We start from the raw sequence: 19,597 nt of genomic DNA on the forward strand, positions 1-19,597 counted from the left end.
CCGCTCTGTGATTTTACGTGGTCTAACACTTTGTGGCTGAGTTGCTGTCGTTCCCAATTGCTTTCACTTAGTTATAATACCACTAACAGTTGACTGTGGAAGATTTTGTAGCGAGGAAATTTCACAACTGAAAGTATTGCACAGGTGGAATACTGTCACGGTACCACGCTGGAATTGACTGAGCTCCTGAGAGCGACCTGTTCTTTCAGAAATGTATCACCTGCATGCCCAGGTGCTTGATTTCATATACCTGTAACCATGGAAGTGTTTGGAACACCTGGATTAATGATTTGGATGGGTGACTGAACACTTTTGCCAATAAACTGTATGTGGAATAGAAAGAAAAAATGTAAACCCAGAAAAATAATTAGTTTCAATATTTTAATATTAATCACAGTGGAGGATGGAGTACACCACTCCTATACTTCAGAACAAAAAGTACAAATATATGGCTTAAATTCTACTCCAGGAAAAGTAATAGTACTCCATATTACACATTTGCTTTTTAGTGTACTTAAGTATGCACATGTTCTGCTGTATAAGTATACTATATTTTAATAATTTATGGAATAAAAAGTGGTTAATTAAAACTGCACATTATACCTTGTTTAGGAGAGTTTTCAATACTTACAGATACACAGTGAGAAAACCCTTAAACCACACCCCCTCTTTCCAGAACCAGAGGGTTACAACTGTGGTCACACGACAAGTCCACATCACTTAACGTTATTTATGTATTTCTTTCAATGTAATGAAAAATTGCATTGTTTTATTACATTTATTTGGATAAATTCCTGATACATAAAAAATTTACTTAAGTACAATAACAAAGTAAAAATGCTTTGTTGCTGTGAACCATTGATTATTCATCTATATTAGAATTTTTGGGATTGACAATTCTCCCCATAAACAAGATGCTCTTTGTTTCCTGGTCAATGATAAATATCATAAATGGCTTATTAAATTTCAGACTGGTCGGTTGAATACGTGCTGCAAAGTGCATTTTCGTCACAGCTGTTGCAGTGGCTCCGACTTCATCCACATCTAACGTGGCTTTATGCACAGCCTGGGGACAAATGTAACATTTCCATGTAATTGAGCGCATGAGTGATGTTTTTATTTCATCAGTGAAACAAAACAACATTAAAAAGAAATGATTGGAGTCACAGTTACTTTCATGCAATAGCATTAGATTATTGCCTACATCATGTTTAGCTAGTGGCATGGTTTGGTCATGTGCAGCAGAGGATGTGTTTATGGATGTGTTGAGGGAAGACATGCAAATGGTTCATTTGAAACCCCATGGTTAGTATGGGGTCAGGTGATCTGTTGTGGCGACTAGGAGCAGCCAAAAGAAGAAGATGAACAAAAACAAAAAGAAGAAAACGAAGAAGAGGAAAGCATGACAAACCTGTATCTCTAATGTGCCATCTGCACTTGTCATTAACCTTCTTACCTCAGAAAGGTATATGTTTTCATCAGTAATCCCAGCGAAGTTAGCTTTATCAGTAAACATATCCTTCATTCCAAGTCCAGTAAGAATGTTGATCAGGGAATATGATGTTTTCAGGGACAGTTTAGGGAGGTGGATCTTGTATTTACTGAGGAAAAAGAAGGCAAGTTTGTTATTGACAATATTTAAATGACACCCACTTCTCTCATTAGTATATAACAGGTTGTAAATACTGCATTTTTCGGATTAAAAGCCGCTACTATTTTCTCACGTTCTGAACCCCGCGGCTTAAACAACGAAGCGGCTAATTTATGAATTTTTCATGGGTTTTTCCCGGTTTCACAAACTTCAAGCCAAAAAACTGAACCCTATAACATTCATTCATTCATTAATTTTCTCCCGCTTATCCATAATTCGGGTCGCGGGGGCAGCAGTCTAAGCAGGCCCCCGCCTTCGACTGCTGCCCAATCCTCACAGCACCGTCCCTTACGGTCCCTCCTGCAGGTGGTGAGCCCACGGGAAGACCCTATAACATTAAACCAATAAAATTTCTGAACGGAAATGAAAAAACACACCTCACCTGTGTTCTGAGCTGCACGGCTTCGGGAGAAAAGCGTTTTTTTTAAATGCACGATGATGCCAAAAGATAAACTCCCGAGAGAAATAGTTGTAAAAGGAAGGAGGAAGACAGTGAACAATGACTTTCTTGGTCGGCTACTGTTTAGATACAAGCCGTTGTAATGCGTTGAGTCTGGGTGAAGGGAGAGCTCGCTTCTGGCATGCTATTCCCAAAATACTGCTATGCTCCTAAAGGAAGCGCAACATATTTTGACCGTTACACCGTGTGTAACGTGTCTTTCGTTAAAGCCTGTGTAAAATTCATCAGTGTAGACATACGGCTGCGGCTTATAGACAGGTGCGGCTTATTTATGTTAAAAATAAAAATATTTGTAAAATTCAGTGGGTGCGGCTTATATATGTCTGGAAATTACGGTATAAATAAAAAAAAAATCTAAAAATTTAAAATATAAATAAATAAATAAATAAATAAACAAACTAACAAAGATAACTTGTTAAATAAAAGAGACCTTAGGCCAACTACATTTATCAAGCTGCTTGAAAAATTAGTGTTTTTTTTGTTTTTTTTTGTTTAATCCGAATGATAAAAATAAATAAATTTTGGGGAAAGAAACAGGCAAAACTGATGATACACTATATGGACAAACGTTTGTGGACACCTGACTGAAAGATTCCTGTGCTTTTTGTACATTTTGTTCCACATTTAATCCCCATTTATTGTTATAATAACCTCCACTCTCCTGGCAAGATGTTCCACTAGATTTTCGAGTGTGGTTGTTTGATTTGTGCTTATTCAGCCACAAGTCAGGAACAAATGCAGAGTATGGAGGCCTGTGGTGAGTTAGAGTTCCACTTCATTCCAAAGGTTTTTAATAGGGTCGAGGTCAGATAGGTCGAGTTCGAGGTAGCAGGCCACTCAAGATCTTCCACTTCAACCCATGTAAACCGTGTCTTTACACAGTTCTCTTTGTGCACAGGTTTGGCTCTCCTAGTTCAAGTGAAAGGAAAATTTCACGCTACCGCATCCAAAGACGTCCTATAAAATTGTGTGCCTCCAATGTTCTGGCAACAGATTGGGAAAAAAGACTGGGAAGGATGTGACTGGAAAACTCAGTTGTCCCAATACTTTTGTCCATATAGTGTTCATTAAAAAAAGACATTTTTAAAAAACATTTCTGAACTATGTTAACATTTAAAATCCCAGACAATCCAAACAACCTTTTAATTGTCTTCTTGGTCCAGTTTTCTATGTGTTGTGGAAGCAAAGCCTCTTGAAGAGCAGTGAGATCCTTGGGTAGAGCGAGTATCATGGAGAATGAGTCATTGTAATCCAGGCGAAGGACAGTGGTAGAGAGTTCTGGATCGGAGTGGATGTAAAAATTATTTATCTCATTCATCATTTGAACTGGAACAGTTGTTTCTGCATCCACATTGAATTTTGCCTTTCTGGTATTTTGGGGGTCAAAGGGGATGGACCATTTTCCTAAAGAAAGAAAATGGAAATTGCTGTTATAGAACACAAAAGCATGTCCAGAAAGAGGTGATGATACAATTAATATTGACATAATAGTTATACATAATAAAAATAATAATAATAATAATTAAAAAAACGTACCCTTAAAATAGATATAGCTGAGTAGATACATGAGGGTACATGAATCCAGTTCTTTAATAACCCTGCGAATTTTTCCTTGTGTCTTTTCACTGACATATTTGTTTATCTGATTAGAGGTTTTTTTGGTTTGGGTGAAATCGACAGAGAAGCCTTCGGAAAGATAGAAATTGGCAATTTTCTCCAAAAATTCCGCGTGAGGCTTGAAAGTTTCATTGACATAGACAGCAGTACCCACGTTCAGATCTACCCCTGTCCTCTGACTGAGGTTGTGGAGAAGATCTAAGTAGGCATCGTGCAATTCCTCAGAGGTCATGACCGTATCGCTGAATCCGAGGCCACTGAGAAGCTGTTCATGAGTCTCACCTTCTGCTCCTAAAGACAGTGCAGACAATGCCATGGAGACACTCAACGGTGAGAAGAACACGTTCTCGGACTGAGCGACAGACACGATGCTTTTGTACAGTCGAAATGCAAAATTATTGTTAATGTCACTTAATGCTTTCATGTGAGTTTTCTGATCATCGTAGTCAGAATGCTGCTGTAGATCTGCGTGTACACTACTGGAAACGAATGCCAAGGCAAAACAGCACCACAAACACACGGCACTCCACGGCATGGCGCTTCTTCTGAGCTAAAATCGAATAAATTCATACCAAACAGGTCAAATGACATCTCATAACAAGAAATAAAATGAATTAAACACTGTTTTTCTATACAGTAAGAATCTATAAATCACAATTGAGCGATTCCAAATTGAGCAACAAATGTCACATGATGGATTTTTTCCCTCTTGTTTTTAACCTATTTACTCCTGTTCTCACATCTTAAGTTTATTGCAGATAACAGACAAGTATACATACACACTGAAAAAAACCAGACCTAAAACTATTCCTGATTGGGTAAGAAGACATAGTAACCAGAGATGTGTGAACTCAGATAAAGATATTTCGTGTACCTTACATACTCTCATCGTAAAGACCCTATAGTGTGTCAGTGTGAGGCCCATCTTAACACTAACAGTGATCAAGTCAACTGTCTGTTGTCCAAGAATGTGCAAAAAGTCATACACAACAAACTCACCAAAATAAAGCAATTCTCCGGAAAATCTTGTAATGCCTTGCTTTGTTCAGTATACTTTTAGCCACAAGACTCTACCCCGTTTTTTTGTTTATCCATAGTCTGAATAATTTCTAATTATTAACAGACCCTCAGCAATGCAAGCAGAGGTCATGAGAGCAAATATATCGATTATTTGAATGTAAAACATTCACAGCATCGAGGAGTTCTGGACCTGGAGTACCATTGCACCACATTACCTGGCTCATACTTGATGCATGAACAAGCTGAATGACGTGTTCAATTCTACAGTTGAAACCTAAATTAAAGTCCACTAGGTATATTTTATGAATAGAAAATAAATGTTGTTTAGGGGGGGAAACCTTAGAATTTGTAACTTTAAAGATATAATTATCTAATCAGGTTTATCAATTAGTGTCGTATGATAAAAGGCGTGCCACACCCTCAGCTGCCTCCTTTACCCGTTAGCTTTAAATACAATCAGATTCAGTTTTATGAATTTAATTTATATATTTTTATGTCTAACACTTTTAACATTTGACATTTGTATCTAGCTTTACTGAGATACAGTGCATCCGGAAAGTATTCACAGCGCTTTACCTTTTCCACAATTCCAAAATTGATTAAATTCATTATTTTCCTTAAATTTGTCTTATTTTTCTACAAACAAAACCTCATAATGACGACATGAAAGAGGTTTGTTCAAAATCTTTGCAAATGTATTTAAAGTAAAAAACACAAAGAAAAAAAAAATCACATGACATTCAGGTGCATCCTGATTCTTAATCCTCCTTGAGCTGTTACACTTGATTGGAGTCCATGATTTGAAAGACACACACAGTGCATATCAGAGCACAAACCAAGCCATGAAGACCTAGGAATTGTCTGTAGACTTCAGAGACAGGATTGTATCGAGGCACAGCTCTGGGGGATTGAACAGAAATAATTCTACATCATTGATGCTACCAATGAGCACAGTGGCCTCCATCATCCGTAAATAGAAGAAGTTTAGAACCACCAGGACTCTTCCTAGAGTGGAGCTGCCCTGGGAGGGAGGTGACCAAAAACCTGATGGCCACTCTGAAAAAGCTCCAACGTTTCTCTGTGGAAAGAGGAGAACCTTCCAAAAAAAAACTTCCAGAATAACAAACATCTCTGCAGCACTCCACCAATCAGGCCAGATGGAAGCCACTCCTTAGATACCGTCTCAAGAATTTTTTGCAGGTGTCTCTAAACAAGTATAGAACATCTGCTTAAAACATTCTCACATGATGAACAAATTACTTTTCATATCGAACTTAACGGAGATTGATGCCAGAATAACTTGATAAATCATCCACTTGTTTCTCACTAAATAAATACTTTACCTGTCAGACAAAACAGTTCTGAATACTAATGACTTTCTTCTGTTTGACTGCAGCTTCTGCCAGCCACAGTGTATCCTGACTCGTTTTGGATGGAGAACGCGTCCAAATGTCCAGGTTTTTGATCACATCCCATGCTACAGGACTGTAAATGATTGTCACAGGACTTTAGCAAAATAATCTATGCATTTTTTTTGTGTATTTCATGATGTTTTTATTCTATATGTATTTTCTGCTACACTACACATGGGAAGAATAAACCACATCATCACAAACATAAAATAAGTTTTATTACTATTATTATTATAAAATAAAATAAATAATGAGGTTAGTGTTTTTTTTCCAGCTATGCTTCAGGGGTCTTGTATGTTCTATTCCCACAATGTATGTAGATCAAAATCAAGAGTATTTACTGCTCTTCTGTTAAAAATTGTTCGAGCACTGCAATAAAACAAATGGCTGGAATTTTCTGGTCCAATTCTTCGTCATGTTGTATGTCAATGTCATGCAATTTCCATTACTTAGAAACACACATTTTTTTAAAAAGGTTTCATTACTATGAACATGTTAATATTTGTTTATTATTATTGTTAGCCAGTACTTCATTAATGAATGAATGAATATTTCATACCAAAAAACTGACTTGGAGCAACCTTATAAATACTGTTTCATAAAAACATGACACATTGGGATTGAGGCTTTTATTATGTCCATAAAGCATTTTTTCCAGAAGAATATGAAAAGTTTACACAAGTTGATTGCCTCAGCTTAGAGTGATCCTGAAACCATCATGTAAATACACAGTATGCAAAATAAGAGACAGAATAAGGCTTAATGTGAATGTACTGTCACATGTATTTTAAAAAAGTTTTTAAGAAAATATAAAAGCTTTAGTGTCTTTTCAGTCCTGAATTGAAATATTAAAAGAGCTGAAAGTAAAAAAAGAACACATACACAGAAAAACAATAACAAAAAGACAATTTAAACATCATGCAACAAAAGCAAGTCGTTTAGAAGAAGAAACAGAGACTTTTTTTTTTTTTTTTTGGACATCAACACACAAATTATGCACATTTTTAATTTCCTAATGGAGACACACACACACACACACACACACACACACACACACACACACACACACACACACACACACACACACACACACACACAGGTATGAGTAGATGATCCCACTCATATCATGGCTATTTGCCAGAATTAAAGATTGTGGTGGAGGTTTGCATTGCAAAACCAACTAAACAAATAAAAAAAAAAAAAAAGGCTAATAGTCCATTATTTTAGATTTACGGGGCCTAGAATTCTGCCCACTCTGCCCACTCTAAATCACACAGTGTGCATTGTGGAGAGAAAGTGTGTGAACTCAACATTGACTAATCTCCCTTTTTTACAATAAGTACAGAAACTGGCACCTCCTATTTTTCTTCTTTTTCTTTGTCAGTGTTCCGCTTCTTGGCCACCTGGAAGTGAAATCAGACAGAAATATATCATTATTTATTATAGTTTATCAACAATACACAAATACATATATATTTTAACTGTAATTAAAGCACAGCCATGTAAAATAATTCTTTATACGACACTTCTAATTTGATTTGCATAACATAGTGAGTGAGGAAATGTTTTTATGGGTAAAGGACAAGGATTCTAAATGAGCACATCACAAATATTTCAGTGTGAACATATTTATAGTGTTTCAGGTTGGACTTTTTCCTTTAACGTTTCTGTTAATTATTTATTTATTATGGCGCAGTTGAAAACAGTACCTTTGACACAGCTGTGTTCTTTTGGCAGTGTCGGCCGTCTGCTCTGTCTCTGGTCTGAGGCCTGTCATGGGGAATACAAGAGGTCTATGATCATTTTTATAGTGTGTGTGTGTGTGTGTGTGTGTGTGTGTTGGGGTGGAAAAATGTGAGTATAAAATTAGGTTAAAGCCCTCAATCGGACCAATAATAACATTAATCTGTCAGTTAATAAGGATTTGGGCAACAAGAAGCAAATTGTGATGTCTAGACGACTGGGTTAGAGCATCTCCAAAACTGCAGCTCTTGTGGGATGTTCCCGGTCTGCAGTGGTCAGTGTGCATCAAAAGTGCTCCAAGGAAGGAACAACTGTGAACCGCCGACCGGCTCAGAGAAAGGTTCATTAATGCATGTGTGGAGTGAAGGCTGGTCCGTGTGGTCCGATCCAACAGACTGTACTGGAGCTCAAAGTGCTGAAGAAGTTAATGGCGTTAATGCTCGCTGGGTCACGACTGTTTTGGCAGCAAAAGGGGACTCAATATTAGGCAGGTGGTCATAACTTTTTGCCTGATTGATGGCAATAGTTATGCCTAGTCGCTGTATATATACACATATATACTTAATACATATATATATATATATATAAATATTCTTTTTTTTTTATTATAGTGCCAACAGTGGTCTCTTTCACACCAAGCTTCTTGCTGATGGTCTTGTAGCCCATTCCAGCCTGGTGCAGGTTTACAATCTTGTCCCTGATGTCCTTTGACAGCTTTGGTTTTGCTCATGTTTATGGAGAGGTTTGAATAGAAGAGGTTGATTCTGTGACGTGTGTCTTTTATACACATAATGAGTTGATATTAGGAGTTCGTTCATAAAGGTACAGGACTAATTTGGGTGTGTGGGAGTCAGAAATCTTGCTGGTTGGTACAGGATCAAATACTTATTTCACTCCAGCAAATACAAATGAATTTATAACCTTTCTTTAATGTTTATTAGGGATTTTTTTTTAATATTCTTTCTCTGTTAAAATAAACCTACCATAAAAATTCTAGACTGTTCATTTCTTTGTAAGGGGTAAATTTACAAAATCAGCAGTGGATCAAATAATTATTTCACCCACCGTATGTATGTAAATTATATGTATGTATTATGTACGTATTATATATATATATACACACACACACACACACACACACACACACACACACACACACACACACACACACACACACACACACACACACACACACACACCGTCTACAGAGACAGCAGGGAAAGGAGAAGTGTAGGAGAGTGGAAGTTCGGGTTGGTACAGTAAATGTTGGTACTATGACTGGTAAAGGGAGAGAGGTAGCTGATATGATGGAGAGGAGAAAGGTAGATATGTTGTGTGTTCAAGAGACCAAGTGGAAAGGGAGTAAGATAGAGGAGAAGGAAAAATTCTAGAGTGAGTTAGATGAAGTGGTAGAAGGTGTAACAGGGAAGGAAAGATTGGTGATTGGGGCAGACTTTAATGGGCATGTAAGTGAAGGGAACTGAGGTGATGAGGAGGTGATGGGTAGGTATGGCTTCAAGGAAAAGAAAAAGAAGGAGGATCCATAGGGTGACGTATAAGAGTGGAGGAAGGTGCACACAGGTGGACTATGTGCTATGCAGGAGATGCAACCTGAAGGAGATTGGAGACTGTAAGGTGTTGACGGGGGACAGTGAAGCTAGACAGCATTGGATGCTAGTCTGTAGGATGGTTTTGGAGGTGGAGAAGAAGAGGAGAAGAGTGAGGACTGTAAGAAGAATAAGATGGTGGAAACTGAAGGAGGAAGACTGTAGTGTAAGGTTCAGGGAAGAGGTCAGACAGGGGCTCAGTGGTGGTAAAAAGGTGCAGGATGATTGGGCAACTACTGCTGAAGTGATGAGGGAGACAGCTAGAAAGGTACTTGGTGTGACATCTGGAAATAGAAAGGAAGACAAAGAGATGTGGTGGTGGAATGAGGAAGTGCAGGAGAGCATAAGGAGAAAGAGGTTGGGGAAACAGAATTGGGATCGGCAGGGTGATGAGAACAGTCGGCAGGAGTACAAGGAGATGCAGCAGCAGGTGAAGAGGGATGTGGCGAAAGCCCAGGAAAAGGCATATGAGGAGCTGTATAAGAAGTTGGACACTAAGGATGGAGAAAAGGATTTGTTCTGATTGGCCAGGCAGAAGGACCGAGCTGGGAAGGATGTGCTGCAAGTTAGAGCAGTAAAGGATGGAGATGGAAATGTGTTGACTAAAATAAGAGAGAGAAGGTTGGATGGTGTGGAAATAGTAAAGCAGGAAGTGGATAGGATTAGTATAGAGAAATGAGAGCAGCGAATAAGAGGATAAAGAGTGGAAAGTCGGTTGGACCAGATGACATGAAGCACGGAGATGTTTAGGAGAGATGGTAGTGGAGTTTTTACCAAGATTGTTTAACAAGGTTTTAGAAGGTGAGAGGAATAAGAACAAGGGAGATGTTCAGACCTGCAGTAACTACAGGGGAATAAATTTGATCAGTCACCCCATGAAGTTATGGGAAAGAGTAGTGGAAGCCAGGCTGAGAGAAGTGGTGACCATCTGTAAGCAACAGTTTGGTTTTATGCAGCAGAAGAGCACCACAGATGCCTAATTTGCTTTTAAAATGTTGACAGAGAAGTCTAGAGAAAGTCAGAAGGAGTTGCATTGTGTGTTTGTAGATTTAGAGAAAGCGTACGACAAGGTGCCGAGAGAGGACATGTATGAGGACAGTGTGACAGCAGTGAAGTGTGCAGTAGGAACAACAGACTGGTTTAAGGTGGAGGTTGGACTGCATTGTGGATCGGATCTGAGCCCTTTCCTGTTTGCAGTAGTGATGGACAGGTTGACAGACAAGGTCAGACAGGAGTCTCCGTGGACTATGATGTTTGCAGATGACATTGTGATTTGTGGTGAGAGTAGGGAGCAGGTTGAGAAGAGCTGGAGGTACATGCTGGAGAGAAGGGGAATGAAAGTCAGTAAGAGTAAGACAGAGTACATGTGTGTGAATGAGAGGGAGGGCAGTGGAGTGGTGCGGGTGCAGGGACAGGAAGTGGAGCTGGAGGTAGCAGAGCTGAAGATGCTGATATTTTCGTTGGGAGTGACGAGGATGGACAAGATTAGAAACGAGCTTATTAGAAGGACCGCACATGTAGAATGTTTTGGAGACAAGGTGAGGGAGGAGAGATTGAGATGGTTTGGACATGTGCAGAGGAGGGACATGGGGTATATCGGGAGAAGAATGCTGAGGATGGAACTGGCAAGAAGGAAAAAAAGAGAAAGACCAAGGAGGAGGTTTATGGATGTGGTGAGGGAAGACATGCAGGTAGTTGGTTTGAAAGAGACAGATGTAGAGGACAGGGGGGTATGGAGACAGATGATCCGCTGTGGCGGCCCCTAATGGGAGAAGCTGAAAGAAGAAGTTGTCTGACTTCTTAATTATCAATATAATGAATTTGACAGGTGTGCACCTACTCAGAAGACCCTGCAGTGCTGGAACTGAAGCATCCACTGAGAGGATCTAAACGGGGTGAGCGGATGTCTGTGACGTTTCCCCACTGACTCCTGCTCTTTCCTTGCTGCTCAGCATTGGTGTTCTTCCCAGAGGAGGAAAGACTTCTAAAGGCGGATGGCTTCCACGGGTCCATAGAAGGCCTGTAGCTCTGCCAGTCATGAACCGTTGCCATGTCCTTAGCAGGATCTTCTGCATGAAACAAAGAGATCGGTGAAATTGGTGCAGAATAGAGAGATTTTACCTTAAACAAACACAGATTAAACATAATTCTGCAAATAACTTGTCCTAAGGAGTTCTGTTAATAAAGTTGAATAAATGATTTGATTCATTAGTGTTTTTTAGATGCAGGTTAAGAGTTTTTGTTGAAGCTGCTCCCTTATATTCAATACATTGAATAATCTATTTAGAGCTTATAAAAATCCTTTCCATATCTTGAAGACATTCTCGTTTCCTTTGCACAACACAACTTGCTCGTGCTATTGACAGACACGTATTGTGACAGTAGCTTTCGAACAAACGCATACTTTTAAGCTTGGATCATACATAGCGTATATTTAAATCAGAGCTGTTCTGAAAACAGCTATGAGACTTGACTAAACATGCTGTACCCTTTGAGCAAATTGGCTCACCCTTTTGTTTCACTATCCTTTGTCTTTCTGGAGAACTCCTCCCACACCTCTCATTGGTTGGGTAGAGAGGTTTCCACGGAGATGGGGATGCTCCATCTGTTTGATAAGCCGTGGCAGGGCGGAAGTCGCACTTATCCTAAATGATGGAGAGAGAATGATAATAAAAAGCCATATCCCTATCTGTTTACACTATGTGTATTTAAAAACACAAACCAATATTGTGAACAATGCACGTGGTGGAAATACCTGATGGTGAAATACGACACTTTCCTCCAAAGTAACTCCACAGAACTCGCAGGGAATGAGCACATCACCCCCTACTGGGCTTAAAGGAGGACTGTAGGAAAGAGGGGAGACCGATTGGGGCAGGTTGGGAGGACTCGGGGTACGAGGAGTGATGATGTCATCGTCAGTGAAAGGCTCTTCATGTTGCAGAGACGGAGGCTGCTTGCTGAAAGAGGCGATGGCAGAGGCAGTGTTGCACCCCGTCTATGGAACAATAACAAACAAGCAACTAAAATCCACGAGTGCATTATATAAAATACCAAGAATACATGCTGGACTATATAACAATCTGAACAACTCAATAATCAGAATTCACAATCAACCTTTTATAAGCCCCTAATGTGCTTAATAGCATTTTTTAAATGCTAATACACAATATGTTGATTGTCTGTTTCTTGTGCAACCTTGTATTTCTATCCCCAGGGAAACAACAAATGTTCCTGGGGACACACAGCAAATGAATAATGAACACTCATAAGAGTGTCGAGAGGTGTCAATAATCTTAACACATTTTTAATAAAAAAATTTTTTATTTTCTATTAAAGAAAAAATACATATTTTATGTATTGATTAAAGTTTTAAAACGCAATTAAAACGCTTTGGTACAGCGATTTTTAGTCTAAATTTGTAACCAGAAAAATCTTTTAAAATATATTTAATTTTATAACATTGAAGTGCGTTTAAGCTTCAGCATGATTCATTACTATGCTTCATTGGCATGATTCACTAAAACAAAAACTTTTCAAACATTAGAGTACATTTTGTACATCTTTTATAGCATCTGATATTAATGACCATTACCATTATTTACCATTAATATGCAGTTGACAGACAGAAAGGTCATTGCTCATTATGTTTATCGCCGTGTTTTCTTTAGTTCGGATCCCGGTACAACATTTTCTCTTCCTTTGACTTTCTAACCTTAATTTAATTGCAAACCTCCTTGAAACTCACAATTTATGAGGATTTCTAATAGACACCAGTGCACACATAAAATGTGTCTTTTATACATTGTGTCCTTGTAAATAAATCCTGAATCTATAATAAGATTGATTCTGACCTGGTGTAAAATTAGGTCCTCTTCTGGAAAGAGCTCTTCGCAGAACTCACAGGGGAGCATGATCTCAGTGGAGGTGTTAGTGCTAGCTGGAGTGTTGTTGTTATTGGGAGATGAGAGTTGAGAGCTGAAGGTGGTTGGGACTGGGGTTCTGCCAAGACGCTGATCCCAGACGTCAGTCCACAAACCCTGCTGAATATCTGGCTCCTCAGTATCTCCATCACTCTGCAGACTTAGGGCCAGCAGGTAGTCCAGGCCAGAGGAGTCGGAATCTGGCAGCTGGCTCAGAGGCCACAGCAGGCTGTTGTTGTTGGTCTCCAGCTCTGTGTCCTGATCTAGCACTGATAATCATGTTCAAATATCAGAAACTGTGCCCAAAATTACTACACCATGATATATAAAGATGATGCACAGATTAATATGTAGTTTAAATACATCGTTTTTTTTATTTATTTTTTTTATTATTATTCAAACGTATTTACTGCCTTTTTAAAAGCATTTCCTTGTAGTTAAAACAATGTAAAATGAAAGAACAGTCAGGATATCACCCAGAAACAGAACTGAGAATTTATTAATGTCTCTGGTATGGAAGACACTACAGTGTAGTCGATTAATATAAACATGACCTTTTCTTGTACTTACAGCGAGTAAACTCGTTTCTCTGCACCATGTTCCTCCTGGCCCCAGTCCCCACTGCTCCTCTAGTGCTGTTGTGAAGTCTGCTCTCTAGTGGCCGTGGTGGACCTCTGCGCTCTGTTGACCCTGCACTACTGTTGTTATTATTACTCCGTTCTTGCCCCCTCAACAGATTGTGGATGGACTGTGTCTCGAACCACGCTCCAGGCGACTGAGTGGCCAGCCTCCTCTCCTGAGGAGGCGTGAGGCTCCCACACAGTGCCGGATGGATGGCTTTCTCCCTCAGCATGATGTTGCACTTGCACACGGGGCAGGGTTCGGTACGGGTCCCGCAGTACTCCTCGTGCTCTATGGCTTTGCTGAAGACCAGCTCCAGCTCGCAGTACTGACATGGAACCAGACGTTGGCTGCATTCGGAACTCTGCAAAAAGCAACTCCGTGTGAATGTCACTGTTACTACAGCGGGGAACAAGTTAAACAAAGCATGTGACCTTCAAGCTAAATTGAATTTTAAGATTACCACTACTAGAAAGTGCAAAATGAACAACATAAGTGGTATGAACAGATGATAAATCAACACTGCAGTACCTGATGGGTCTCCATGTGCCTCTTTTCAATCTTCAGACCACATTTGCATTGTTCCTAGCGGGGAAAAATAGTCAACATGTTCTTTCATAAAAGAAAAGCTCTGTAACATCTGGAACATGCTCTGTAACGAAAAGGTCACTTTGCCTGTGATGCGGATTGCAATTCCAAACAAACACATAACACAATATGTTTTCCCTTTAATATAATGTTTTGACCTGTGGGCAGAGTATAATTCGGAACAGTTCCAACAGAAATATTTTTATTTAGAGAAATGTATTAGGGGGAGTGGTGGCTCCAGCGGTTAAGGCGCTGGGTTGCCGATCGGAAAGTCTGGGGTTCAAGCCCCGGTATCGCCAGGCTGCCACTCTTGGGCCCTTGAGCAAGGCCCTTAACCCTCTATGCTCCGGGGGTCCCTTACGAGGGAAATATCAAGGTCCGTGACGTCGGAGTGACGTGGGGCCGCCTCCCGTGGGCTCACCACCTGCAGGAGGGACCGTATGGGACGGTGCTGTGAGGATTGGGCAGCAGTCGAAGGCGGATGCCTGCTTAGACTGCTGCCCCCGCGACCCGAATTACGGATAAGCGGGAGAAAATGAATGAATGATGAAAATGTATTAGTATATGAACGGTTTATTTGCACTAACACAAAATTACTGTACAGGTCGGTGCTGCACTGTCGCTGTGTCTATTTTCTCGTTGTGTTGCATCATTTATTTTTTAGGTACACGTGCACGTTACGCAGTGTATTTTTGTGTTATTTTGTTTCCTGTTGCGCCTTGGTCCTGGAGGAATCCTTAAGTGAATAACCGAGTAAGATCCACTGCATGGCAACATTACAAAAATTTTAAGGATCATTTTGAAATTATATATACAGATGGTCCCTGACTTACGATTTTTCGATCTTACGATGACGAGAGTGATACGACAAAATTGTCAAAATATTGTACATTTCGTGCAACAGGCAGCAGAGTACGAAGCCTCATTGTGTATTCTTTTTGTTTTAAACAGCAATTTTAGTGATAAAAGCATGTTTTCCAAGGGCCCAAGTATGTCTCCTGCTGGTAGTGAAAAAAAAAGTGGAAAGCCATCAGTTTAGAGCAGAAAAAAAAAAAGATAAATCAGCATGAAGCAGAAAAGACTGTCACAGTCATAGCACCATCTTCTGAACTAAAACTCACACACACACTCAACTGTGTGATTGATCTGTACAACCCGGACTCAACACACAATCGTACTTACTTCACACGTCCATGCCAATATTATATCACTTCATTACTACAAACTGTTTACATGCTGTTTTTGCAAATTTTTTGCACACTATTTTGTTTAATTACAATGTTCACTCCCGTACTAGGTTCTCTTTTACACACCGCACTGTGTAATATACAGCAGGTTTACTGGCTATTTTCTTGTGTTTTGTGTATTTGTCCGACACTGTCTTGTGTTGTCTTGCACTGTTTGCACCAGCACATTATGTGGCGAGGACACGTACAAGTCCTCAAATCTGTGTTTTCTGTTATGTAGCTTTATGTTGTCTATGTAGTAGCAGGGTTCAGGAGGAACGTTGTTTCATTTCACTGTGTACTGCGTCAGCTATATATGGTTGAAATGACAATACAAGCTTCTTGACTTGACTTCATCTTCGAGTTACGATATTTGCGACTTGCAACGGGGTCGTCGTAACGTATCTCCATTGTAAGTAGAGGACGACCTGCATATATGTTTATTACGGGTCAAATTAAATGAATGGCACCTTTACATCACTTTTTGCAGCCTGATTTATGAGGACATGCAAAATATTAAGGAATAATATAAAATGTATTGGAACAATATTCAGTCCAGATATGAATTTTAAAAAATTTATAAAAATGGAATAACCATATAATGATAGAAACCTATTTACCACCATTCAAAACCATCTGCTTGCTTTAACAAAAGCTCAACATAAAAACAATGTGGTGGGAAACCCAAGCATCATTAGATACATGCTTAAAAGGTCAAACAAAAAGTCCTGTTGGTTTTTTTTTTTTTATACCTACAGCATGTGCGTTTCATTACAATTAAGTTGATGATTTCAATCTCCTACTTTCAAAGACACCACAGTGTCATTAAAATGATACCTGTGAATGCTCCTGCTCTGAATGTTTCTGCAGTTCAGCTCGGGGAACAGGCTCCTGGCACACATCACACAGGGCGATGTTGCGTCGACAGTGGATCTCGTGTGTGGTGAAGTTGGCTTCGGGAATGTCATGTTTGCTGCAAAGGTACACACATGAAAATGATAAAAACATGAAGCGTGAACTGTAAACTATTGCTGTGAACTTCTTATATGATGAAGGAAATCCTTACCAGTTAGAGCAAAGGTGAGTGTTTTCGTCGGCCATAACCGGCTGCCCTTTTGATAAAAGAGAGAAGAATACACAAGAAAATCGGCATCAGAACCACAAATGTACACAAATCCCAGTCAGATGTACAAATATGAAACTTCATGATAATATACAAAATTAAGAACATACTTAAGGATAAGCTTAGTGTATTTTATAGAGTGCAGTTCTTCTGCAACATACTGATTTTAAATTCAATGGCACCCCATTCACAAATAAACTGGTTTTAGGTGCCAGATACGTGTCAAATAAAAAATATTCCAGTCTTATTTTATATTATTTTATTTTGTGTGTTTTCAAACATTACTTTCTGGTGGGATTTTTTTTTTAGTTATAGAGTTTGAGAATTATATGTATATTTCATTCTTGCTGCTTTTTAGTGAAAGTGTGGTAATAATTTAGGACCATAAAATTTCAGGAAACAACAAACAAAATAGACAACAATAAAAAAATAAAACAAATAATATAGACTAACCAATCACTAAAATAATGCTTCAACTTCCTGTCTGTCTGCCTGTCTGTCTGTCTGTCTGTCTGTCTGTCTGTCTGTCTGTCTGTCTGTCTATCCATCCATCCAATCATCCATCCATTCATCCTGTCCGTCACTCTATCCATACATCAATTACATGTCCGTCCGTCCGTCCGTCACTCTATCCATACATCAATTACATGTCCGTCCGTCCGTCACTCTATCCATACATCAATTACATGTCCGTCCGTCCGTCACTCTATCCATACATCAATTACATGTCCGTCCGTCCGTCCGTCCGTCACTCTATCCATACATCAATTACATGTCCGTCCGTCCGTCACTCTATCCATACATCAATTACATGTCCGTCCGTCCGTCACTCTATCCATGCATCAATTACATGTCCATCCGTCCGTCACTCTATCCATACATCAATTACATGTCCGTCCGTCCGTCACTCTATCCATACATCAATTACATGTCCGTCCGTCCGTCCGTCCGTCACTCTATCCATACATCAATTACATGTCCGTCCGTCCGTCACTCTATCCATACATCAATTACATGTCCGTCCGTCCGTCACTCTATCCATACATCAATTACATGTCCGTCCGTCCGTCACTCTATCCATACATCAATTACATGTCCGTCCGTCCGTCCGTCCGTCACTCTATCCATACATCAATTACATGTCCGTCCGTCCGTCCGTCCGTCACTCTATCCATACATCAATTACAGACAGGAAGTTGACGGACGGACGGACCTGTCTGTCTGTCTGTCTGTCTGTCTGTCTGTCTATCCATCCATCCAATCATCCATCCATCCATCCTGTCTGTCACTCTATCCATACATCAATTACATGTCCGTCCGTCCGTCCGTCCGTCAACTTCCTGTCTGCCTGTCTGTCTGTCTGTCTATCCATCCATCCAATCATCCATCCATCCATCCTGTCTGTCACTCTATCCATACATCAATTACATGTCCGTCCGTCCGTCCGTCCGTCCATCCATCTATTACATGTCTAGATTGAATACATGTCTCTGTCTGTCTCTTCGATGTCAGTCTATCTGTGTTATTCTGTACAGTCTGTAACAGAAGCCTAACCCAGCCTGTCTCTCTACTGTTGCATTTGTGACTAATGTTCCTAGACGCGTATATCGACTTTCCACCCATTATAAACAATAATCAATACATTTAAAAGCTCACCTTGTTTTTGTTAACAGGAGCTCACTGGAGAAACTGTTTCCTTAACCTTTCAAAAGAAACGAAACAGAAACAGTTGATTCTTTAACCGCTGTGTGTTTTCACGAAAACCCTTCGCTTCCGGTAAAGCAGCTAGCTCGCTTAGCAATCTCCAAGAGTCGGCGGTATTACAAATGCCATCTCAAGAGACACAAAGTGCACTAGCTAGGCTGTACAATCCACTCCCTCACACACTGCGAAGAGCAACGTGGAAGGGAGCGGAACTCTACAGAGAACACAGCCTCAGTTAACAGATACTGTACACAAACATCTATTGTCCAGGTGTCACATTATTAATGTTTGCGAGAAATTTTCAAAGAAAAAAATAAACGAGCAAATAAAACGAGAAACAAGTGTCAATTAGTGAAACAAATCACCAACAGGAAGTATAAAACATAATAATAATAATAATAATAATAGCAATAATAAGAATCATAATAAAAAATATAATAATACATAATAATAATAATAATAATGCCAAAAGATACAACTTTTGACATATGCCGATTTCTGTTTTTATTTTATTTTTTTATTTATTTATTTATTTATTTATTTATTTATTTATTTATTTATTTATTTATTTATTTATTTATTTTTTATCTCTCAGCACCCACCATTCATGACCGGACTAGACCACAGCAAAACAGTTGAAACTTGGCAAAGTAAAAGTATTTTGCTAATTCAGTAATCCGTCTGTTTTCGCGCTGGTACTAAATAATTAAATAAGGAAATAAAACGGGAAAACTGTCCTTTAGTTTATAGGGTTCAACTGAACAATGAAGCTAAAGTATTAAGTTGTGTCTATGTGCCGGAATTGGGAACGCTAATGTCGTCACATGGGCACCGACTTCCGGTCAGATAGGAAAACATTTTTTTTCAACAACAACACAAAAAAAAATGGAAAAATAAACAGC

At 39.4% G+C, this 19,597-nt stretch overlaps 2 protein-coding genes across 4 annotated transcripts; both read right to left on the bottom strand.

Annotated features, from left to right (window-relative positions):
* Positions 1-367: 367 nt before the first annotated feature.
* On the bottom strand, positions 368-4,872 carry LOC310718265 (serine protease inhibitor A3L-like). Its single transcript, XM_083527021.1, has 5 exons — positions 4,728-4,872; positions 3,648-4,278; positions 3,251-3,515; positions 1,457-1,601; positions 368-1,066 (listed from the first exon to the last, which is right to left on the bottom strand). Exons 2-5 carry the CDS (start codon positions 4,261-4,263, stop codon positions 863-865), a joined length of 1,230 nt encoding a protein of 409 aa, XP_083383147.1. The 5' UTR covers positions 4,264-4,278; positions 4,728-4,872; the 3' UTR covers positions 368-862.
* Positions 4,873-6,774: 1,902 nt separating this feature from the next.
* Positions 6,775-19,564, bottom strand: trafd1 (TRAF-type zinc finger domain containing 1). 3 transcript variants are annotated; one of them, XM_083526980.1, is made up of 12 exons: positions 19,298-19,564; positions 18,648-18,693; positions 16,935-16,980; positions 16,706-16,841; positions 14,586-14,639; positions 14,004-14,418; positions 13,365-13,702; positions 12,266-12,508; positions 12,020-12,155; positions 11,351-11,579; positions 7,870-7,930; positions 6,775-7,563 (listed from the first exon to the last, which is right to left on the bottom strand). In XM_083526980.1, the coding sequence occupies exons 3-12, from the start codon at positions 16,967-16,969 to the stop codon at positions 7,519-7,521; spliced, it is 1,692 nt and encodes a 563-aa protein (XP_083383106.1). In that variant the 5' UTR covers positions 16,970-16,980; positions 18,648-18,693; positions 19,298-19,564; the 3' UTR covers positions 6,775-7,518. The 3 variants fall into 3 exon arrangements, with proteins under 3 accessions (XP_083383106.1, XP_083383108.1, XP_083383107.1); XM_083526982.1 differs by having other exon boundaries at positions 16,935-16,975; positions 19,298-19,539; XM_083526981.1 differs by lacking the exon at positions 19,298-19,564 and having other exon boundaries at positions 18,648-19,068.
* Between the last annotated feature and the right edge of the window lie 33 nt (positions 19,565-19,597).

Source organism: Silurus aristotelis (assembly GCF_946808225.1).
Source record: "Silurus aristotelis genome assembly, chromosome: 23".
In the NCBI taxonomy this organism is placed as follows: Eukaryota; Metazoa; Chordata; class Actinopteri; order Siluriformes; family Siluridae; genus Silurus; species Silurus aristotelis.